Source organism: Plectropomus leopardus, chromosome 23, assembly GCF_008729295.1.
Source record: "Plectropomus leopardus isolate mb chromosome 23, YSFRI_Pleo_2.0, whole genome shotgun sequence".
Lineage (NCBI taxonomy): Eukaryota > Metazoa > Chordata > Actinopteri > Perciformes > Serranidae > Plectropomus > Plectropomus leopardus.
In genome coordinates this window covers 5046979-5072828 of record NC_056485.1, presented here as the reverse complement: position 1 = coordinate 5072828, position 25850 = coordinate 5046979, and the positions used below count along the sequence as shown (strand labels likewise).

Genomic DNA, 25850 nt, shown 5'->3' with positions numbered 1-25850 from the left:
AAAAGTGTTTTTGATGTATTCCTGTAATATCAACAAGGGTATATATGTATCTAAACAGCCTTGGGTCAAGGTATACCTAACATCATTTATTAAAAAAGGTCCACCTTTTCCAAAACTGGTCAATTACGACTGCGTAGCTCCCTGGCACCTCCAATCATTAAGTGATATTTGCATCCATGTTGGGCGCCTGGAGGAGTCAATATGATAGCTTAATGCAGTTTCAAACAGGGTTTGGAGCCAAGTCATTGTGGTGTATCACTGTAGTCAGGTAATAAGGCGGGCTGGCAGAGGTAGCAGCGTTAGGGATTGAGGGGGAAGGAAAAAAAAAAAGCTGGATCAGTGCTGCATCGAGTCGGCCAGTGCGGCCCCCTGGGAAATCAAGTCTGTGCTCCCCAACACTCAGCACGCCATTGAGATGTGGTGGCGGCGGGGTGGGTGTAAAATGTGGAGTGTGTGGAAAAGGGGAAATGCTGTAGCCAAAATCCACTGGATTAACTACCCGACACAGGAGCCGTGCAGCCGGAGACGCGGTGACGAGGTGCGCACAGCAGAGGTAAAATCACAACCGATGCAAGATTGATGAGGGGAAAGCCAATGAGGGCGGGGTGTTGCTGAGATTAGCCACACTGACAATAACATTAGAGGAGAGAGATACCTCCCTCATGCAGGTTTTATGGGGCAATAGAGAGGATATACAGAGGACAGGGGCTTAGATTGTAAAGACTGCCCCGAGCTGGGAGAATCTGTGCAGGGTTACTGGTATAAATCAGGGAATAACAGCCACGGGAAAAAAAAGCACCAAATTACTGCACTAGTGTGTCTTTACCAAAAACTCAGTGCAGTTGGCAGTCTTTTGTGTAATCAGGCCATGAATTTATGAGATTAAATAAAAGTAGAAAAAGGCTTGAGTGGCTATTTAAAGCAGAGAATCACAGCGGTGTGTGTAAATGTCCTTTTGTACTGTGTTTAAATCCCTTTTTACCTTCCTGAGTAAAAATTCACACATATCAGTGTGTGAGACATTTAGCAATCAAACACTTGATGCTTTTATCTCCGTCTCTAAATGACAGATTCATTAAATTTAACAAAAAAAAAAAAAAAAAAAAACGGACAACTTCTGACTTGTTTTTCTCATAATTATCTGTCATCTTCTCAAACAGAGCTATCCTTGATGAGAAATAGTCGAGAAGTTGGCAGCCTCAGTGAGAAATTGTCTCTAATGGCGAGGACACTTGATTACCCACTGGATGTTAACAAAAACACTCGAAATCAATGTTATTTGATTTCCCCTGTTGATTCACAAAAGAGATAAATACTTTTTAGCATGGATGTCATTAGTAGTTATCGGAATGTAGCTAAAAAAAAAAAAAAAGGATTAAAAAGTAGTCCACTCAAGACTCCTGTTCCATCCAAAACCCAAAATAATAACTCCCTCACATCCTCTTCTTTTGTTGCATTTTTAAATATTGAAGAAATGTATTCATATTAGACCTGCATATTTACTTATAAAAACTAAACATATCCAATCAGTATAGCACAACGCTGAAATAACTCCTAAAAGCTGAAACACCTGCCTTTTCCCCCAATTTATTTTGGAAGAAATCAAACCAATTTGCTAAAAATTCTCTTTAACGGATTATTATTATTATTATACCGTACTTTAATTCTAACACTGAATTTAAAATCAAACAGAGCAGTGCAGTGTTGTATTTTTGCTTTTTTACTTTTTTCCTGTGCGTGTCCTTTATTGTGATTTTAAGTGTAAAGCACTTTTTAATGTTGGCTCTGATAAGTGCTATCAAAATAAACTTTATTACTATTAACATTATTAACCACTGAAACCTGGATCGACATCAATTTTCTTGCGCTGCATTTAGTATTTCAACCGATTTCTTTCAAAAACATGGGAAAAAAGGGAACTAGCATCTTGGCAAGAAATGTTCCACTAATTGCAAGAAAACAGCTGATTTAGAAAAAATTTTTTTTTTAAAAAGATAGGGAAAAAACCCAGAGGACTATAATTCTAATTATGAATTTAGATTTATTTTACAGGATAATTTTAATTTTCTACCAGGTTTTGGTTCTGTTTTTTTTTTTTTTTTGCTAACTTTCAGGTAATTTTTTTTTTTTTTTTTAAGAAAGTTCTTGTTAATTTCTAGGTAATTTCCCCTAAATCCAATTTGCTTTGGTTTGGTTTTAAATAGTTAGTATGATTCCTGTCCTACCCAGTTTCATTGACTTTTTTTTCTCTGTCCTGTCCCAAAAGTGAAAAAAAAATCCAGCTGGAATCTCCCAAGAATCCTGGAAAAAATGTCACTACTGTATGTCAGGGTTTGTATGAGATGGATATCATTTTCTCCGACTCACCATCGCAGCCTCGTTCCACCTGACCCACCCTGTGGAGGGCATCTGCGATCAGGTCGGGGAGTCTCCCGTTCAGGTCCACAGAGGCCAGGCAGCCCTGGTACCCGTCCCGGGATGCGATCAGCTTGGGCAGATTGCTGTACATGTTCTTTGTCACGCCACCGATGTACAGCTCCCCTGCGAAAACACACACACAGAAACCACTTATGAGACCACTTATGAGAAAGGCTTGATATTTTCCAATAATAATTCTTAACTGTGATAATATAACAAATTAAACACATTTAGACAATAACCACTTTCATTTAAGAATCAACTGAGATATTAATATACATTTCTGTGTTAGCGAGGCGAAGATGAAACAACTCATAGTAAGATAATGATCCAACATCAAAGGAAACAAAAATTTAAATGTCAGTGTAAGAAAGCAGAAATATTAATGTAGTCCACCTTCCATCTCTGTAAAGTATAATTCACCCTTTTGTTGTTGCTTGCTGATGCTAGTAGGTAACAATATTGTAAATTTACACGGCTCATAAATATTCCACTGTAAATAGGCCATTGCTTGACAAGCAACAAACTGTAACAGCAATATCACTCAATGCCGCATCATCTTGACACATCAGTAAAACACAAATACACACATCGAAAAGATGAACAAATCATACACTTGATTGCAGATGCAGCCCTGACACCTTATACAAAGGGCAGATGTTGTCGGCACTGGAAACTTTACTTTTAGAAACTTTAGAAAAAGGATGTTGTAGGAGCAAAACTTTACTAAAATAAAGGGAAAAATTGCAACCCTGGAAATGTATTAAAGTTAAATTAATTAAGATAAAAAGAACACAAACTAATTAAAGCCTCACAGCAAGCTGCCACCCCCTCTTTCCTTCCTACTGCAGTGAACAGCACTATCTCAGCTGCACCTAACGGGGACCTACCACCTCCGCAGAAGGGGTGAGCTACACAGAGCAAGCATGAAAATCAAACAAAATAATTGACAAAATATTACAGTAAGACTTCTCAGTTACTAATGGCATCGCTGTTTATGTATGAACACACAAACTCCCCCAAAACAGCACTCCAAATGTTAACTAATGTCATTTCCTGCAGGACTATCTTACTCACCTTCCTAAATCTTACCAGGGCCCAGCCCCTCCCTGCTGAGGGGACACAAGGGGCACACCTGTTTGCACTCTCCCTGTCTGAGCTGCTGGTGCCCCAACATGCAAAGTATTTTCACAGTGGGAAAAAGTCAAATCATGAACTTTGACACAGTGCTTGCCATTCAAAACTCTCATACCATAAGGTTGTAATAATGCCACATAGCAAGAAAACATGTTCTCTATTTACATCCTACTGCAAAATTGAGAACATGAGTAAATTGTCCTGATTTCTTTCAAAAGCATGGGGAGAAGGCAATGAGCTATTTAACAAGGAATGACCAAAAAAAGCAAGAAATTATTTAAAAATAAAATGACCAGAATATAAGAAAAAACAAAGAAAAAAAACTCCAGAAAATGCTAAAAAAAAAAAAGAGAGAGAAACATTTAATTTAAAAAATGTTATTTCCTGCAACATATTCTTAAACATATAATTAGAAGATATATATTTTCTGAACATCTTCCCTCGATTTTTTTTTTTTTTGATAATATCTTATTACCACCCCACAGCTAATTTACAGCTCATTTTCTTCGATACAGAAAAGGGAAGCATGCCGATCAACAAGGGGACAAGGCTGAGCTCACACTGACAGAACATCTCTATGTGTCTTACTGATACTTCGCACAGCACACAACACTGTCTGATTAATGTAATGTAATTCTCAATGTAAAATCTCTCCTTAGTGCTGCTGATTTAAAGGGACAGTTTGGATTTTGTGAAGTGGTCTGTATGAGGTACTTATCCATAGTCAATGTGTTACATACATTAGATTTTAGTCAGCACGGCACCAGTTTGGAGAAGCAGGCTGGAGGTTTAAGTTTTAAGGTTTAAATACTTGGAAAAGTATTAGAAAAGTGATGTCAATTCAGGTTTCTAAGGGTTAAACACCAAAGTCACACATTAACACAAACAAATTTAGTGTTTTCGAAGCAGCAGTAAACCAGCAGCTCCTGTGTTAGGTGATGATAAATCTGATATGGAGTCTGGCTGATAAGAAAGGTATAAAACTGCTTAATTTTCCTTTTGGAAATGAATTTCTGACATTAAAGTAAAACAATGAAAATATTCTAAAAATAGCGAAAACGTAAACTTTTATTGATTTTTTAGTTGGGACTTTTTTTATGCGGATGAGATATATTTTGATGCTGGCCCCCCATTCACAGCAGTACACAGCTTAGCCTCCATATTGGACCACAGCCTGTTCCTCCAAACTGGGGGCATGCCAACTGAAATCTACTGTATGTAACCTGCTAACTATGGATAAGTAGCCCATACTGCACTACTTCAAAAATATCTGTACTATCCCTTTAACAACAGCAGCACTAAGCCTTTAAATTCTAAACCAGCAAGTCCATGACCCATTTTCAGTATATAGGGTTCTGTGAATCACTGTAGTATGCTGCTGATCCACTGTGAAAGGTGTGTGTGTGTGAGTGTGCAGGTAGCAGACAGTAAACATTACAGTCACCAGGAGACGGAGAAATGACATTTTAAAGTCAAGCGATGTGAATGTTTGGAGGTACACTCCTGAGAGACGTCCCCTGACAAAACGCTTCCCATTGCAGAGGCGCTAACAACATGTTTTGATGATGGCATGATTTAAAGACACTTGACAGGAATAGATTACACAACATCAAGAGGGAAGCATTGGAAACGACATGCGATGCTTTACATTTGATGCTCGGGAAGATTTACTGCCTGAGCCTGTCCATATAGTCTGCTGGGAGTAGATCAGAAAATACACGGCAGCACTTTGTCGTGAAGGAAGCAGAGTTTGTGAATCCTCAACGAGATGATAAAGCTCTGGGATATTTCAGCGCTCAAGCACAATTAAGGTCTCTTTATATTATAACATAAAAGGAAATATCCATCCACTCTTAAGCCAAATTATTCTCTCTCTATCTCTCCTTTTCTTTTTTCTTCTGTTCTGAGTTGTGGAGAAAATGCCAAGTGAAATTATGAAAAGCACAAAGAGGCCTTTGATGTAGGTGCATATGAATAAACACGGTTTGAAATGCTTTAGGCATTTCTCATCATCAAAATTCCTACTTTATCTTTAAGTAGCATAAAATGAGCATCCAGCAAAACCTTTTCACACATCGGGGAGATCCTGCTACAAAGATTGGGCCATTGGAAAAAAAAAAAAAAAACATTTGCACAGCTGAAAACCAGAACTTTCAACTTTAGCACTCTCAGAAGCAATGAGCCACGAGGTCAATTATATGTGGACTTTGTGTAATGGAATGAGTCAATGATGTTTGCCAACTTCTCTCTAGAATTAATGAGCACTTGACACTTCATATTTCCCAGCTGGGGCTCCCGGGCATTACAATCAATACGACGAATTCATTAGCTGTCCGGCTGACTGATGTCCTGAAATCGCGGCTGTAAAGAACCATTTAGCAAATATGAAATTATCGGTATGGAGTTAATCTCCAAAGAACAAACTGCGCGTTTCCAGCAGGAGTCAACAGCGCATTTGAGATTCTACTGGCTGACTGCGTAACTGGGCTAGATGAGACAAGAATGAAGGCTGTGCCAGATGTACTGTAAAAATTAGTCATGTAAGTTTTGTTTTTCTTTCAGTGGAGGAAAGACTACAGGAGATGAATAAATATGCAGCATGCATACACACACCCACTCAGGCTCTCATTGTGCTCAGTTTGGAGTTGAATACTTTCATTTGAATTACAGATTTCTTTGGGTAAAGTTTTGACTTTCTTGTTCATTTGGGCCACGAATAGTTTGTTCCGCAGCATACATTTACAGCTTATGCACCTTGTTTTTAAATGCGACACGGCTGCAGTGTCGCAAGGGATATTTACTGCAGAGATTCCAGCTCCTAAAATCTAAAACTTGTAAGCACCCAAGTTAGCATTTGAGAAATGCACAAAGCCATAGTAGAACATTATCCAAGCAGTGCTACATGCATGATTTACTACAGCTAAGTGACCCAACACAAACCTTTTCTGCATTACATATTTTCTATTTCTAGTGTTAAGCAATTTTATTTCAAAAAGTTAAAACTAGAATTAATGCAACATTGTCATATGCTGCCGCAAATCAATAAAGCTCTAAAGTTTACATCCACGTCTGTCCAGATTCATATGTAGCCATGACCGCTGACAAGGATTTAAGTATGAAAGAAGCTAAAATTTCTAAACCATGGATGATTCAATCACAATCTTCAACCCAGCAGTGCATTAGATCTACAATCAGCTCAGTTTCAAAGTGGACACCAAACATTAGTGTCACTTGTTCAGTTTGTGATCAATGTCTCCCCTTCTGTCCCTTAGTTATAGCATTGAATAATGACCAGCAATGTGTTTTTACATAACATTATGATGTCAGTGTGAAGTTGACCTTTGATATTTTGGATATAACATATCATGATGTCATTATTTTCTCTTATCAGACATATATGTGAAATTTTGTCCTACTTAGCTTCTTCAATGTTGTTTTTCCACTTAGATATCTAATAAATCATCCCAAAAAAGTGTTACTGTGACATGCTAATTTATCTTTTATTTACATCTGTTAGTAGCTATGTACTCTGGGTTATCACACAAGGGTAGGTTTAGTTTGCAAGGAGAGAATATTTTGAAACAGTGCTGTAATAATGCTTGTGACTTGTTATTTTGTGGATCTCACCGATATGGATGAGACTAATATTTGAATGGCTTACAAGAAGTGTTTTCAGCATTTATACAACTTGATCTATGTTTCTTGGCTCACTGTGTTTGGAGCTGTTCGAGTGTGGGCAGGTTAGAACGATGAGTAACCATTTTCCTCCCAGACAGAAACTGTGTCCTGGTCTGGCTCTGCTGTCCCAGCAGTGATGAATGCCTGCGCTGCCGAAGAGCTCAGAGCGATCGACAAGACGGGACCAATTACAGCCTCCCAGACACCGCCAGAGACCACCACCTCCACATCTCCATGGTTACCATAATGACCTCTCAGGGGCCAGTGGGAGGAAGTTGGGATGCTATGATATGGGGCCCTGGAGAGCCCCTGACAGCGCGATCTGGAAGAGCATATTGGCTTAACATTTGCACTGGACAATCAGGGCTTTTTTTTTTAAGGGTTTAAAGTGAAATATACTATTTCTCTGTGATGATGGTTCTATTTGTCTTCTACGGTGTGAAACCCTCATACATCCAGTTGTGCTGATCCACAAATTTGATCTGTGAGTCATGTGGGAGATGGGTGGATGACCTTAAGACCCACGGCGGACCCTCACAACTTGTTCTTTCATTTCTAGCAAACAAGACTGGAAATATTAGTCATTTCCTTGATACCACAGAAGTTTGCTTTCTCCGAGGCGCAATGTGAACAGCCCTCGGCTGGGTTATATATATATATTATTTGGTCAGGAAAAACCACCAGACAAGAGAAAACCTCACAGCTCCAATTTCACTGTTTTCATTATATTTGAGTTATCTGCAATGGGAATGAATTTCATGGGTGTAAGACCCATGACTCCCATCTCTACATCCAAAAATAGAGTTTAAAGTGCTTCGACTTCAGTGGAAAAATGGAGTTTTTGATTTTTTTTTACTGTGAAAAAGTTTACTTTTTTGGAGATATAATGTTTGAATCTAATAGCAGTGTTAGCCTATTAATTTTACTCGGTCAGTACACCTTGTCAACCCAAGACCGGACCTGTATTTTATCCTCGCCTATAATTGGCTCCCAAGTGAAGTGATGGTATTGCAGTGTTCTCCATATCTAGCCATACTGTGATATACATTATTTATATCCATCATTAAGGGAAGTTTGATCATTAGAATTGCCTGAGAATGTGCAACGACCGGTCTCATCTCCAAACAATAATCAGCTCCCTCTTACCAATTCCCTGGCGAACAAAAAGCCGACCATTAACTTTCATTAAATGCTCTATTAACAAACCCTGCCTCCCTCTCCAGTCCTCACTCTCTGCGATGCTCGTGTTGCTCCGCTTTCACGCTGGCTCTAATTGACAAAGATTGAATGATTGCTGATGAGAAACGCAACAAACGCATGCAAAACGCGCACACATATGCCGTGGGCTGTGAAAATAAATGTCTGGCGGTGTGTGTTATAAGCAGGGGCTGGGGCAATGGCAGCCAGCGGGAGGATGCATGGGGGATTGTGTGATTGCTAATTACAGAGGAGCTCCGATTTCTGCAACGACGCCACATCAAGACGACTGGCAGAGAGAATAAGTGTTGACGCTGCTTGCGCGTTAATTGCTGATGCTAAATCATAAGTTGTATAATTACGTTGTGTTTTGGATATCTGAAACCAAATGCTATAGCAAGAGATGTTTTGATATGGAGAAAAAAAAAGACTGAAGGCAACTAAACCTGTAATTATTTGATACTGTAGTGGCATGTTTTCACTAACAGGTGCATGCTCTCTCTCTCTCTCTCACTTCCATTGTAACCGCAGGTGGTGTGATACATTTTCAAAGGCTCTCTCTCAATGCTAAGTGAGGGAGACACATCTGTAAACAGAGTAATTGGAAACAACGACTGAAAATGCAATATTTAACAAGTACAATGAAGTAGAATTGACTGTGTCTGCATATATTTTGCATGCCGTCACCACAATCAAGGCTCTTTTGTGTCACAAATTAAGCACTGACTCATCAATATTCGAGTCCTTGTTTGCTTGCGATGAAGGATATTTCGGTGAGGGGAAATTAACCTGTCTGGCACAACTATTACTTAAGCATGAACTGAACCTCTAATGTTTGTGCGCGTCGTGTGCTAATTAGTGTTTTCCACTGCAGCATGTTGTATGGAAATCATTATGTGCAAATAGACATTTTAACTTAGGCAAGCTGAGCTAGAGAGAACACGATGGTGAGAAAGAAATTGAGTAACACAACAGATTAGCTCATTATTGCGTCAGCAATAAACAGTCTAGTCTGCCTTTCTTTAGCACTTTGAAACCTGGATCTACGTCAGTTTTCTTGTGGTGCATTAAGACCCCTTTACAAGTATTATAATCTGTGAACCCTGTGCAAATTGGTTTGATTTCTTTCAAGAACTTAGGAAAAAAACAGAGAGCGACTTGGTAAGAAATGTCCCATAAATGGCAATTATTATGCAGGAAATAATTTTTATGGGTGGCACAGTGGCGTCTTGGTTAGCACTGTTGCCTCACAGCAAGATCCCGGGTTGAAATGGGATTCGGTCTGTGGGCAGGGGCTCTTCTGTGCGTAGTTTACATGTTCTCCCTGTGTCTGCGTGGGTTCTCTCCGGGGTCTCCGGCTTCCTCCCACAGTCCAAAGACATGCAGCTCAGGTTGATTGGTGACTCTAAATTGCCCTTAGGTGTGACTGTGAGCATGAAAGGTTGTCTGTCTATATGTGTCGGCCCTGCGATAGTCTGGTGACGTGTCCAGGGTGTACCCCGCCTTACACCCAATGGCAGCTGGGATTCGCTCCAGCCCCCCTTCGACACTTGCGAGGACAAGCGGTTAAGGAATGGAATAAAAGGAATTTTAAAAAGCTTAAAAAAATGTACAGAGAACTATATTTATAATGATCATAATTATATATTTACATTTATCTATTTATTAATTTGCCCGTTGTTGTTGCTGTTGTCGGTGGTTGTGTTGTGTTATGGGTTTTTTTTCTTTGGGTTTTTTCTTTGAAACTGTAGTAAAGATGTAATGACGCTGATAAGTTGTAAAGATGACTATCAACACATCATTTTCACTGTCTATTTTTGCTACGAACCGTGTGAGTCATGTGGGAAAAAAGGTGAGACTCAGAATATTTAGATGAGCTGCACCTGAGCTGCTCAAGCGAGAGGTGTGGCCGCTCTACCTGTTCACATGGTCAATGAAATAAAAAATGCAAGCGACACCTTGATGTGCATGTGCTGCTCATGCAGGTGGTGAAGCAGGACTGAAAAGGCAGAGTAGGGCGGGTCATGCCAAAAAACTAGAATTACCAACTTGCGAATGTATGACTTGGCTAAGTTGCACTTACAGTTTATATCCATGTCTGTGGAAAAATGGATACGTCACACACATTTACCCCCCGACAGCACAGAAGATCAGTGTCACCAACTCAGTATCAGACCCAATGTCTCCCTTTCTGTTCCTAAAAAAAACATGTTTTTGCAGAACATTATAATGTCACAGTGAAGTTGTCCTTTGACCTTCTGGATATAAAATGTCACCAGTTCATCGTTGTATCCTTTAGGTTTAGATTTGTGTGAAATCTTGTCATGTATAGCGTATGAATTCTTGAGTTATGGCAAAAACCTTTTGTGTGAGGTCACAGTCAACTTGACCTTTGATATCTGACCACCATATTTAATCAGTTCATTTTTTAGTCCAGGTGGAAGTTTGTGCCAAATTAGAGGAAACTTCTTCAAGACCTTTTTGAGGTAATGAGTTCAGGTCACGGTGACCTTGACCTTTGAACAGACAATTTTGATCAGTTCAGTCTAAGTGGAGGTTTGTGACAAATGTAAAGAAATAATCTAAAGGTATTTTTGAGATATCATGTTCAGAAGGATGAGCAAACAAGTCACAATGACCTTGACTGCTGATCTATTACCACCTTAATCTGACCAGTTCATCACTGAACTCAAGCAGACATTTGTGCCAAATTTGAAGAAATCCCCAAAAGGCATACTTGAGATATAACATTTACGAGAATGGGATGGACAGATGGGCAGTCAAACGGAGAATCTGAAAACATAATGTCTGGGAGCTCGGCTATCACTGCCGCAGAGGCATAAAAAGTCTGCTTCCTGTGTTGGTGCTTAAAGACAAAAGGTGAATACAGGTGTCCGAGCACAGTCAGTCCGAGGGAAAAAAGTGTTTTTTGAATATTAAAGCATGTAAATGACTTCTGGTAGAAACCGTAAATACAAGTATGAACCTGAAAATGAGCAAGAAAATATCAGCTGCCTTCATAAGCAGTAATTATGCATTTTTTTACAACAACAACGGAGCGCTGAACATTTACAGTCTGATTCACAAAAGGTTAATATCATAACCAGAAGTCACATAACACATGAGCAATGTTTGCTTTTATGAGATGTATTGCAAATATATTATTCACATTGTAATCAAGAGCAGCATCATTATTTGATTTGTTCGTCTGCATCAATTCATGTCTAAGCTGCAGCACATGCAGTTAATAAACCCCTTGGCGGCATGCTTTACAGCATCTCTACAGTCTCTTAGCTGCTCCATAATCATTTACTGCATATTTTCGCCTGTTGTAATAAAATCATATAAGCTGCGACCGCAGAGATGCACTTTATATCCACATAAGTGGAAAGAAAACTACCTGAATTCATCATTTCTGAGACAAAAACTGAATAAAACATGCAACAGTTTGCCACCATGACAACATTTCATTGACCCAAACACAATCAGCCGGTGTGCGGGTCCTTGAGAGGCCTCTGAATATGTGCCAGCACTCGCCGGTGACACTTTCTGAAAGATTGTATAGTGACACAGACAGGCATCATTACACACTTTCATGCTTCCCTTCTCCCTCTATGAAATGTCACTCCGAATTGAGTGTCCTTTCGCTTTGCCTCGGCTGCGCTCTCTCCTTTTCCGCCGCACTTGAGTTTTTCTCACTTTGCTCGGTCACTATCTTTTACTCTCTATTTTCCTCCAAATTTGTGTTCATCTCCCTGGCCTTTCACTTTCCAGCCCCACTCTTGGCTCTCACAAGATCCTCACCTTTTCTTTATTCATCTCCTCTTCCTCTGACCCTTTCTCTGGGCTGGTCTGTTCTTAAACTGGCACAAGTTGAATGTGCACATACTCAGTGGTGGAAGAGGTATTCAAATCCTTTACTGAAGTAAAAGTACCAATACCACCCTGTGAAAATACTCTGTTACAAGTAAAAGTCCTATATTGAAAATGGTACTCAAGTAAAAGTAAGTATGTCAGGAATCAGGAAAACATACTTCACAAAAAAAGAACAGGTGAAGAAAAAAAACCCCAAAAAAAAACAATAAAACAAACAATAAAAAATGCATATATAAAAACTCTAATTCAAAATTATCAAAAAAAAAAAAAAAAAAAACATCCCTCAAACTCAAAATTTTAAACAAAACTGAAACACCCCCCAAAACTCAATATATAATATATATAGATATATCATATATATATATAATATTTTATATAGTATTTATATAGTATATAATATTTTTTATATATAAAAAATACGTAAATATTAATCGAAATATCTGGCTTTTATGTGAATGGACTGAATGATTAATTGAACAGTTTTGTAATTTAAATTATTAAAAACATCATAAGAAACCCTACGTATGTTTTCTCCCTCAAAAATTTTAATTTGTAAAGTAAATAAAGTTGTCAGATACATGCAGTGAAGTACAAAATATATTTCCCTCTAAGATGTAATGTAGTGGAAGAGTATAGAGTAGAGTAGCTTGAAAATAAAATACTCAAGTAAAACAAATACCTCAAATTCATATTTAAGTACAATACCTGAGTAAATGCACTTAGTTATATTCCACAACTGCACATACTGCACTTTCAGCCTTCCTCTAAAGCTAGTTATCTATGTTCAGTGATCTAACAAACCCCATTATTTTGATATTTCTGTTTTAAGTGGACCTTCATGATGGCCTCCGCTATAGGACAAGACCAGGCTTTTCTCCTTCACCCTTTCTTTCTCAATGGTTCTGAGATGATGGAGTAGGGGACCTGTGTGTGTGTGTGTGTGTGTGTGTGTGTGTGTGTAAAATAAACAAATGCGCCCATGACAATACCCCATTCATCAGGGGGCATTATTACAAGTCGGGCCCCTGCCAGGTGAGAGCAGGCAATGAGGCCCCGAGGATTTATGACTGACGAGGGACAAAGCCAGCCCCGGTCTCTCGTAAATAAACTGAATGTGGTGAATTTATCTTCATTATTCATTTGTGTAATTGTGAGAATCAAATAACAGTACGTGGAGGGACAGCAGGGGATCTTTATAGCCTTACTGGAGGCAATATCTAACGATTTATTCTTAAAAAACTGTTCAATTTCTCTATTTTTTTAACCTGTTTCTTACAAACCATCGCCATATTTTGTGTCTGTCTGTCCTAACTGCAAAATCTTTATTCTTCTTTTACAAATGGCCCTCTTTTCCATGGCTGTTCACCTCACAGAGAAGAGGCCATCTTCATTTTACCTGGCAGTTATTCATCTTTTCTTGGTCTGGAAAGAGGGTATAAATATAATAATATAGGGTATAAATCACTACTGTATAAAAAAGAGAGGGGGGAGGGTTTAATTGCCATCCTTTCTCTGATGTTTTGTATGAATGGAGAAGAATTCCATATAATCTATGCATGTGTAACATTTTTATAATATTATATTGATCCAGAGAAGCCAAGTATCAATATCTAATTACATAAATTATCAATATTGCAAATAATTACAATTTTGATACTAAAATGATTTTTTTTTCTTTCCAATAAAAGGTGCTGAGTATATTTTTCGGATAAGTTCCAGAGGGGTCTTTCAGCGTGATTGGTCAAACAAAGAGAAAGTTATCCTCTGGGGACTTCATATGCTGATGAAATAAGGTAATACGTCACAATATATGTTATCCTAAGATAGATAGCAGTTAGCTGTTTGTAAATTTCAAAACAAGATTAAGTTAGCTGCTAACTGATCCAACAGCTAGTCTCATATGAAATGTGGTAAATGTAATAAGACTTGCCTATACTGGCACAAAGACTTCCTTATCATTTAAAAATAAAAAAAGATATGACTGTTCAGCTTAAATCATGTAGACGGCCATAGATTTGGTTAGCAATCTGAAAAGTGTCTGTGACACTAGCAAAAATCTTTTATTAATGAATGGGATGGAATGTAAGAGTGCTTAAGTTTAGACATGTTAGTTATCTTTGTATTAATAAATGATTTTTACTTGTAATCAGAGTGCCTGAGAAAACTTTTCAGACTACCAACCTGTTGAATTCTACACATAATGTAAACTGGACAAGTGACTGTTTGACCCAAGACCTCTTTTGAAATCTTTTGACCTCCTGTTTGACCTGTTGACATCTAGCGTCTTAACCCACTGCAGCAATTGCTATTGGGTGTCTTACATATAAGAAACTGACATATCCTATGACACTATGACTACAATCACTGAACGAATTGCACACTAATAAAGCCGCAACTATAGCTGTTTTTTTCTTTTTTGTTTGGCAATTGACATTAAATAAAAATGAATTTATCATTAAAATGAAGGTTGTTGTTTAAAATTGTTGAACAGTAAAGGGCCTTTTAATTTCAGTACTAATTTTAATTACCCTGCAAATTATTTCAGTTCTGTCCATTCAAAAATATTATAAGGAGTTATTTGACAGGTGTATTTATATTATGTATTTAATTTTACTTTATTTAACTGGAAAGGTCAATTGAGAATCAATTCTCATTTAAAATGATGACCTGGACAAGAGGCGGCAGCTGAAGGAAAGTCAATACAAAACATTAAAATATACATACAGCTGGTGCATTAAAAAACATTAGCCACAATTACATCATACAATATATACAGTGTAAACCAAAAACATGTGCACACTGTTCCAGAGAGGGAAATTAAAAAACAATAAAATTAAGGTAATGGAATTTGAGTATGCAGGTAGGTTGTATAAGAGAGCAATGAGCATAAACTGTACACACATGCGTGTGTGTGCAGACAGCTACACTCTGTCAAAAAAAAAAACAAACAAATACTGTCTCTGTCTCTAGCCAGAAGCTGGCTTTGCGATAAAAGGGAGAGATGAAGCAGGAGAGAGGAGAAGGGAGGGAGGGAAAGTGGCCAGAGCTCGGAGTAATGCCAAAGTAAATTGTAATGTACGACAGGTCAGTAGGCGAAAAAAAGCTAAAACACACCGCTCTATTGCAGCACTCAAGCTACCTAGCCCATCATTTATTGAGAGAGAGCACTGACACTGAGCAGAAAAATAGAGGGGAGAGAAAAGGACATGGGAGGGAAATGAACAAAAAGGAAACAAAAAAAAAAAGAGTCTGGATGGCAAGGTGAGGCTTTATAGGACTCAGTGAACGACCTATATATTAAGGTGGATTTATTTCTACGACCTTACACTTCCCACACTGACTCGTGAACTCCATGTGACTATAATTAAGAGGTTGTTTGTAAGAACACTGAACCCTTGTGAACCTGAATGTTATTCATGATTAAATTTGAAGAGTAAAGCTGTTTACCCACAACAGACATCAAATCCCATGTTAAGTCAAATGTACTATGTGTGAGTTACATCTTCATTGTGTGAATTTAAACTTTATAAAAATCAATTTCAAAAAGGCCCAGAGCTACTGTTGAATTAAAACTTCTTTAACTCTCAATAAAATTATTGCCTCACAATTGTATGCTTCCACACACCAGTTAATTTGCAACTCACAGTTAAATCCATGTCTGTGAAAACATGGATGCTTCACATACACTTTCCCTCCCAGCAGCACAGAAGATCCCAAGATTAGTGTCACCATTTCAATATCTGACCAAATGTCTCCACTTCTGTTTCTGAGATATGATGTTGAGAAATGGCCAAAAAAAAGTGTTTTTGTGGTACGTTTTGATGTCACGGTGAAGTTTGACCCATTAGATATATATTGTCAGTACTTAATTATTATATCCTATCAGAAATGTCTTGACATTTTGTAATAATTAGCATATGAATTCTTCAGTAATGGCCAATACTATGCTTAGTCACAGTGACCTCAGTGGACATCTGTGCCAAATTTAAGGAAACTCCCTGAAGGGCTCCTTGAGAACTTCACAAGAATGAGACAGACGCAAGGTCACAGTTACCTTGACCTTTGACCACCGAACTCTGGTCAGATCATTGTTTAGTTTGGACATTCGTGTCAAATTTGAAGGCATTTCCCTGAAGTTTTCTTGAGATATCACATTCATGAGAATGAGACATATGTGTGGTCACATTGAACTTGACCTTTGAAACACCAAAATTTAGTCTAAGTGTGAACATTTGTGCCAAATTTAAAGAGATTCCCTCAAGGTGTTCTTGAGATATTGCACTCACGAGAATGGAACTGATGGCTGGTTGGACAACCTAAAAACATACTGCCCCCAGCAATAGCTATCGCTGGCATGGAGGCATAAAAAAAATAATGATAAAGAGAAAAACAGGCAATTTAGAGTTGGCCCATAGGTATTGGTGAGGAGAAGTCTTGAGAGTCTGTGCATTAGTCATGGAATGCATGACTGCAGTAGAGTAGAAAGTGTCTAGAACTCCACATGTGGCAAGGCAGCGTGATCAGGGAATACTTTATACTGACACGTTTTATCAAAAAAAAAAAAAAAAAAAAACCTCAACATGTGATTTGAGAAGTTACAGGTCTGTAATTGGTTGGCGTCAAAAAGATAAGATGAAGACTTGGGAAAGACTTTGCCAAAAAGGATGAGTTTTCTTGGGTACATAAGAGACTGTCTCATGTCTGAATTTAGTCGAGGCTCTCGAGCTTGACTCGGGTTAACTGATTTTGTTGTCTTTAAGAGTACAGTCAGCTCTATCACATCTGATTCTGTGAGCTTTGTTTGTGTTCAGTATATTCAGTATTTTCAGACTCCAGTGGTTTTGACAAAAGTCTCTTTGACAAAGAGTTAGTAAGAGTTCCAGACCTTTTCCCTGGCTTGGGTTGGAGACATTTTGCCACAACATCATCCATAAGTCTGACTGACTGAACCCGATAACTAGGAATAGGTGTTGTTGATGGAAAACATTCAATGAGAAAGGTAAAAATGTTGATCATGGCAGCATCGCCAACCGTACTCATGTACTTCATGACAAATTAATGTTGCCATGTGGATGAATTCGACACCTCTCCCAAACTGCTTTCACACTTCCAAAGCTTCCGATGCAGAGATGCCATGCAAGAGCCTGAAGACAGAGACATTTATACTTTCTGACATGAGATGCAAATCCAGTTATGTTGCATGTGATTTGTTTAGTTATTATTATGCAAATGGATTTCAGGCGCTGCTTTGGCAGATCTTTATTGCATTCCACCCTCCCTCTCTGCCATTCACAATCCTACAGCAGGTGCAAACTGAAGCAGTGTCAAAGAGGAGATTGAATAAAATACACATGCTGTAAACATAGGTTCAGACACAAGCACTCAAACCGCCATTTTTCACTTCTCTTCCCAACCACATCTGATTGCAAGCGAAACCTCATTTCCACACCTGGTTCACTGTTCGCACTCACAATACTTGGAGGTAACAAGTCTCAAGAGTAATGGGGCAGACGTATCTCTCCCTCTGAATGGAGAAGGATTAATCTTAACAATTTATATTATCACAGTACCTATAAATTTTAAGTCTGGCAGTGTGTCCTTTCTGGTGCTACTTATCTGCCTGATTAGTTTTAATATGCTCAAGAAAAATCTTTGAACGAGTATAAGGAATGCCATTGTGTTAGCCAAACTGGAAGTATTTATCTAGAATATTAACAAAAAAAAAACTTTTTCTATGACTGAATCTGATTGCATTTTCTACCAAATTAGCTCTGGTTCTTAAACTGGTTCTGCTCAAGATTTCCAGAACTTTGGCTCTGTCTGATGAACCAGCCCGTGTTTCCACCAGTTTCTATCAGAACCATTGTAATCAAGATGTGTCATCAACGGAGGTCATTACAAAGTGCACAACAGAGGTCATAGCAAGATGGCTAATCACACTGATTACCAGTGAACTTTTGTACTGTTGTTTTTGATATTTGTTTTAATTAAAAACAAACATGGACCAACAATTAATAAAACCACTGCACTCTTTTTTAGCAGATGATGTCTTACTTGACATTGCTATTGTTGGCTTCTTCATCCTCTCTTTCCAACCTGCTGATTTTTTCCAGCTTAGAACTAACTTTTTGTGTCTGAACCAATTTATATATGGTCAAAATGCTCCAAATGGTTCAAAATCAGGTGCAGGAACAGAACAGAACCTGTTCTATGTTGGTGGAAAAGGGATAAACGTCACTCCCTGCTATTCCTTTACTACCAAATTAGCTCTGGTTCTTAGACTGGCTCCATTCATGATTCCTTAACCTTTGTGCTAGTGAACCAGCTCACATTTCCACCTGCACCTAACCTGCACACTTTTCTTCTGCTAGTACAGATGGCCACTGTTTTTACCTGAAAACTCAATCATGGACCAATTATTAATGAAACCGCTGCACACTTTGTTTTTCATTTGAAGTCTTCATTGTTGCCTTTTCCATCCTCTTTTTCCAATCTGTAGCATATCACATAGCAACTGATGTAATCACAGTTCACACTTCAGGTCAAGGAAAACCAGCTATTTTTGGGGGGTTCCAGATAAGAATCAACTTTTCAGGTTCGGAACAAAAAAAAAAAATTTTTGGTCGAAATGCTCTGAACAGTTCAAAATTAGGTGAGAACCTACTTTTTGGTTTCTAAAATAATTGATTATTGGTCGAGATCCTCTGAAGGGTCTAAAATTAGGTGCAGGAAGCATGTCTGAACCAAGGTGTACATGTGTTTGAGAGTGATGTGCTCAGATATCAATGAAATAAACCTGGCCCCTGCATACAACCTTTTAAAGCCTTTGTCTAAATAGACAAAACGAAGGTGAAAGTAGCTGTTAGAAACATATCTTGTAGAAAAAAAATGGCTGTCTTTGCAAAGCAGACACATTCAAGGATGCTCTCATTGATTTCAACAGAGGTGTGATGGACCTAGCACCTATTGTCCAATAGTGAAGCTGGAGGCTGAAACACATCCATAATGACATTTGACAGCTTAATAAGATCTCAAGGCATTTTTACACCCAAAGCCCCTTGAGCTACCACTCTATAGTCTTCTAAAGACTACGGGGTCAAGAACATTTGTAAAGAAAGATATGTAATCAGCACGCAGCAGTTGCAGTATTTTGCCTCCGGATTTGAATTATTTTCTGTGCTGTTTCCATGGTGGCTGTAGAAGAAATGAATAGGATTTCAATTTTCACTGCTGGACAATGGATTTCATCCGTATGATCACATCTCTGCTTGTCCTTCACTTGATAGACCTGCGCTGGTGCTCCAGATACGCTGATTTTAAAGGCTTTTTACACTCACGTGGTGATATGTAGGAGGGTAATAATAAGAAGCAAAGTAGAGGGAGAAGAGAAATGTATTCTTCTTGCATAATGGAGCAGACCCTGGCATTATGGTAATGACATTTCCTCTCTACACACTACAATGGAAGGACAGGAAACCCCCGAGGATGTAACAATGCATGTACATCGTCACAGGATGAATAGATTATGTTTTATGTCCACCCATGACAAAGATTCACTTTGAATAAGTGAAAATGATAATGCACTGCTGACAGTACATTTAAGAGGACTGTGGTACTTATGTGCTGTTTAAGAGTAACAGAAGCAAACCAGTGCTGGCCATATAACAGCAGCTCAAGGACCATTGCTAGCAGATGACAAAAGGCAGTGAAAATATGTACATACTGTTGAGTTTGAACACACCTACAGATGCAGTGTCAGGGTTCTAAAACATGAAAGTCATGTTTCACGATTTTACGCATCAGCCTTTATACCCAAAACACAGCATGCTACTGTGTCTTTTAGCAAAACACTGAGGCCCTATAGCAGCTCCAGAGAGACTGTTACTGTTGCTTATCTTGATCCTCTTATAAAGAGGGTTTGAAATCGAAAGACGGATGAATGGATGGATGGATAAAAGGACAGACAGAAAGACAGATGGGTGGACAGATGAATGGATGACAGAGGATATAAGGAAAAAGCATTCTGGTTATTTCTGAGGGCCACCATTTAGTGTGTTTTTGAGTTTTTGGTTTGTGGTCAATTTGTTAACTAGCAAAGGCTAAAGTCGTGAATGGCCACTAACATGTTAACATATCATTTAACTAAAATGTCACCTATCAAAATGTGCCAATTCCTCAGGGACAAGGGTTCTGCTGTCCCTATGGATTTTAACATCTGAAGCCATTTGTCTCCAAACAATTCTTCTTAGCTAGTGAAGAGTAAAATTAAAATGTGGAAACCCTAACAAATCTCTATTTTTAGTGAGAAAATGGTTAAAGGACACTTACTATGTGAGTCTGGATTGTTGATGCATACAGTACACTCTTGTGAGCTGCCTTTGACCGAGGCACTTAACCCACAGCTGCTCTACTGAAGTTGTTTACTGGCAATAGACTTGGCAGGTACTCAGCAGGTTGATTATATGTACTTCTACAATGCTGTTACTGCAAAGACATTATGTTCCCTCAGAAAATATTTGCATAAATGTGCCTTAAATAAAAATTGGTGCTATCTTCTCTCTCTCTTGTACATGTACAACTCCCTTACCAAATATGGTTTATACTTGTGCTATTCCCTGACAGTGCTTGCCAGCAGATTAAATATCAACCTCACAATGACAACCCACTAATCAGCTCTGTCTTGAGTCACTCTTGCATATGTATGATGTTGCAAAGTAGTTGGTTTTAACACAGGAAGTGGTGGAATGATAGACCTAGCAGAAAATTATAGATGAAACAATCATGGATATCTGCTAAACAACAGAAAGAGTTGACATGCACAAAAATAAAACTACTATCGTTCTTTTTGATATGTAGAGATTCCTTTGATTTAGATGTTTATTTGTGCAATGGATCTTATTTTGTCTATTGATTTTATTTACTTTGCCAAATTGAATCTACCATACTAGTATTTGTTGTGAAGGCTCAACACGCTCTCATTTCTATCTCGTCTAATACCAATGCTTTGACACGCTTTAGCATATCTATGACGCACAGGTGGAACACGTGGTTAATATGGTGGAATGGCAGTGGTTAGGTACAGGTAACAAAACTACTAGGTTAGGTTTAGAAAATAGACCATGCTTTGGGTTAAAATAAATATGTTTTTTACCTAACATAAATACCTCATACGTAAATTATGTAACTTAAAAAATTAAAACAACATTGACCTTCAGTTCCAAAAAGATGTAGATATTAAAATTAAGTTCCACATGGACGTAGGTACTTATGTTACTGAACTTAACGTTAAAAAAATGTAGACTTTTGGTTTCACACTGATGTAGGTGCCCTTAATTATTTAACTTTACATTAAAACAACCCTGACTTTTTGTTTCACACTGACATAGGTACTAAAGTTGCCTATCTTTATGTCAAAACGTCGACTTTCGGTTTTCACACTGATGTAGGTACTTAAGTTATATAACTTTACATTAATTAAGTTTGACTTTTGGTTTCCGTAAATACCTAAGTTATGTAACTTTACATTAAAACAACAGTTTCACACTGACATAGGTACTTAAGTAGCTAAACTTACTTAAGTTATGGTCTTTCTTAACATTTCATAATAAAAACCCACTGATTTATGGTTTAACACAAACATAGGTTCTTTAAACAGCACTGTCTTTTAGTTTAACCTATACATAGGTACTTAAGTTACTTAATGTTACGTTTAAAACAACATTGACGTTTGGTTACACACAATTCATGAACTACAGTCCCCTTGGTGACAGTTCCCTTTTGTTCAATCCATCCACCCTTTCTTGCTCTTTATACATCAGTTGCTCTCCACATAAAGTAATGATGCAGACAGGTTTACAGTGGGGTCAGTTGAAAGCCTGGTGGGTCTTACAAAGATGCCCAATGGTTTCTTTGGAGTCAATATCATATGCCAAGACAAAAAGCTGGTATTTGATCACCTGGGAATGAGAACAGGCTGGAAGGCTACATCAAACTTAAGCCATTATTCTTCAGTTTAATTCACAGATTTTAATCTCTTCACTATTGTGCTGAGACTCATGGCAGTCCCTGAAGAGCAAATGTTATTGTGTTAAATATGGATTATCTTTCTTTGTTGAAGTTGTAACATAAAAAAAAGCATTATGAGAATTACTAACACCACATGCTGTTTTGCTCACCAATTTCTAAACCCTATCACCTGCTCATTTCAAGATAATAACCAGAAATTTATACCTGCTGCAAATTATCCGAACAGGTCTAATGATCAAAACTTCTGACAAGGGTAGACCAATCAGAACAGTTTGAGGGATATGGATAGAAAAAGGGGTTATCGACCAACTTCCAGTAATAACACCATTAAATTTGAATGCCTGCCCTACTGTGCTGCCAGCCGTTCTTTTTATACAGCAATAAGCACTGATCATCTTCTGGTCTTTCACATTTGTGCGACTAAAAAACTTACTTCCAGGAGGCATTCAGCTTCATACTGACTGGTTTTCTCTGGGATGGCCTGTGATGTCTGTTCAGTAACCTACAGCTTTATCACTTTGAGAGTATATGGGATGAAATGAGCAACTAGTTTAGCCTGGTTTGTCAGACACTGATAGTAAACCAAAAAGAAGAAGAAAGAAATGCTTTGGTGCGATCAAACAGCTAATCTCAATGTTACCGCTGGCAAGAGCAGAGCTCGTTAAAAACTATGTACCTGTTTGTCTTTCTATCCTCCTTTCTCTGCCTTGCCAAACCTCTCCTCCATATTGTGTTTCAATTTGTTCTGCTTTAGCTGAAAAAAATAGAACATATTCAATGCCATCTCTTTACAATTCTGCGCAAGTCTGCCTCATTAGAAAGCATCTTCAAAAGGAAGGGACAGGCACCGTCTGAATATTGCACTCCAAATTATCCCTCCTCCCTGCATTCCTTCAACCTGACGAACTCTTCATTAGATTTATGCTACTGTTGTTGTTGTTACTCCTCATTTAGCATCACTGTATTTAATAATGACATTAATATCTTTGACATTGTCATGTTCTTTGCATACTAAAGCAGGGTATTTCCCGCAGGGCAGTGGTTGTTTGTGTTTCCTTCCTCTTCCACATGACCAACACTGTTTACTTCAACTTCAGCTTTACAAGGAAAAAGCCAGATGTAAACCGAATAGTAATACAACACCAGACGGCTGCTAAAAATATGCAGCGCACTGTTTTGTTTGGTTGACTAACTTTAATAATGTATTGCTCCAGTTTAAAGAATTTGCATATTATGTTTGTAGCCTTGGAGAGATCAATCACTGATTTCCATTATAAATAATTATGCACAAAAACTGAGACTTTAATTTGTAATGTCATTATATGACATGAATGACAATGACTAATACTGTGAATTCTAAGGTGCTAAGTCCATGCTGTGGTAGTGCCATAAACTGATAAAAGATGCAAGAGGATACGGTGACGAACACATATTCTCACTGGCTTTAGCCAGAGGACATTCGCTAATTAACATGAAGTGTCCTTGGTTATGTGTAGCACTAATGAATTAATGATCAATACATCATTGTTAAATTAATTGAGATACCTTGGCATGCTTAGCAGAAACAAATGGAGACAACTAGCCTCTGTCCACCCCAAGTGGCATTTATGGCGTGGTTGTCCTCCAATATGAAGACACATCATATAAACCCTATTGCTTCCTGTCACAAAAGGATGCTGCTAATTGTCCCTGCTATCGTCCCCAGAGGAGGCTGCTTGTCTTCTGGGTGATGGTCTTGTTTATTTTGGCTAATTATACTGAAGCCTCGAAACGAACATGGTAATTACTAATGTTAAAATGGTATGCCTAACACCTGGCAAGCATAAAACACATTTTAGCACTGATTAAAAAAAATAATAATAATAAAATAAAGACATCTGTGTTACACTGTGGTTAACAGTTCGCACCATAAATGTGGAATAATGAAACCAATGCCTCATCAGGGATGTGTGGCAAAATATCAAAAGGCACTACAGAAACAAGCAAAGCAGCCCTCACAATATGAAGCATCAAACAACAGGCTGCTTGATGCTTTCCTGCAGTGTTTGATGAAGGAAATCCCTTCCTCGCCTCTGAATTTATTCAGTGATAATTAACTACATTTTTACTGGAGCAAAGTAGCGCCTGGGGAGGGGTGTTGTTAACTGACAACAATTCATGCTGCATAGGATCCCCATTGGTGAACATCTTAGGAAATCACAAGACCCCAAAAATACAATAATTTTAAAAAGCTGCAGATGAGATTAGAAGATAGTGTCCTTGTATTCATGTTCTTTGCTTCAGAGGATGATGTCACCAGTATATAGCAGCCATATATCAAGCTGAATATTACTTCATATGGAAATAATAGATCATTTTATTGATAAAATTTGAATCACATTTAAGGAACTATAACAGGTTCAAAACCACTTTAGCTTGCTTGGGTCCAGACCTTTATATCCACCCACTTGACTATTTGTCTGGTATCATAACATGAAACAGTGATTTCTTAGTTAAAAAGCAATTGATCCAATCAGCACCACAGGCAGAGCTAACGCCATCGTCAAGCTGTTGTCAAACGTCGTCAAGCTGTGTGCCGAGACCACTGAGAAGTCATAATAACGGTAGCAACTGCTTTAGACAAGATAGATGCTGCTATTCAGGCTGTTCTAAATCGATGTGTTTTCTTGATATCGCCCAACATCATAATTTGTTTTTACTTCGCTGTGCTCTACTCATAAAACATTTACTTATAAATGGCTACAAGAAAATCCGCCTACAGTGGATAACCAGCTTGAAATCAAAGAGATTATTGAGCTCGAATGACTAACTTTCCTACCAAGGTTGAGTTATAACTCATACATTACAAGATGGAAAAAATGGACAATAAATTTGTATATTTGTTGGAATAAGGAATGTGTTTGTTGATTCTCCCTGCCTATCCTCGACATAGACCTTAATAAAATCTAAATGTCAACAACAGCAGCAAAAAGTGACCATTTTTATATCAATGACCCACTGCATGTTACCTTTAAAGTGAGCAGAAAACTGTCTTTGTCTATCATAACTCAAAAATCTTACATTCGTGAATTAAAGAAATAAGGGTCAACATGTAACAGCAAAATAACATTTGTTATATATCTCACACACACAACACATTCAGCATGATCCATCTCTTATTTATCCAGTCATTTGCTTAGTACTTCCCAAACACATGCATTTTGCATTAGTGTTACTATTTCAAACAGTGGTTCCCAACTAGTCCAGCCATAGGGTCCATATTTCTCCTTGGTTTAAGGTCCACACATACAATACATTACCAGATATTAAATTATTTTTAATTGGCTTAGAACACAAAGAAAGCAAACATCTTGCAAGAGTAAATAGAAATGGCACTTCAAAATAAAAGCTCTGTGTCATAAATTCACTGTACTTCAATGTAAAGTGTGTTTTTTTACAAACTTAACATATTAACGAGTCACTTGCAGTCCATTCACACTGGATATGTGACCCACTTTTGGACTGTGACTCACCAGTTG

At 38.1% G+C, this 25850-nt stretch overlaps 1 protein-coding gene across 1 annotated transcript in view; it reads right to left on the bottom strand.

Moving 5' to 3' along the window:
• Positions 1-25850, bottom strand: part of nrxn2b (neurexin 2b) — a 742597-nt gene that overhangs the window by 360570 nt on the left and 356177 nt on the right. The window contains exon 14 of the mRNA XM_042512007.1: positions 2368-2541. Within this exon, the coding sequence (XP_042367941.1) occupies positions 2368-2541 (174 nt within the window). The remainder of the gene's footprint in view (positions 1-2367; positions 2542-25850) is intronic.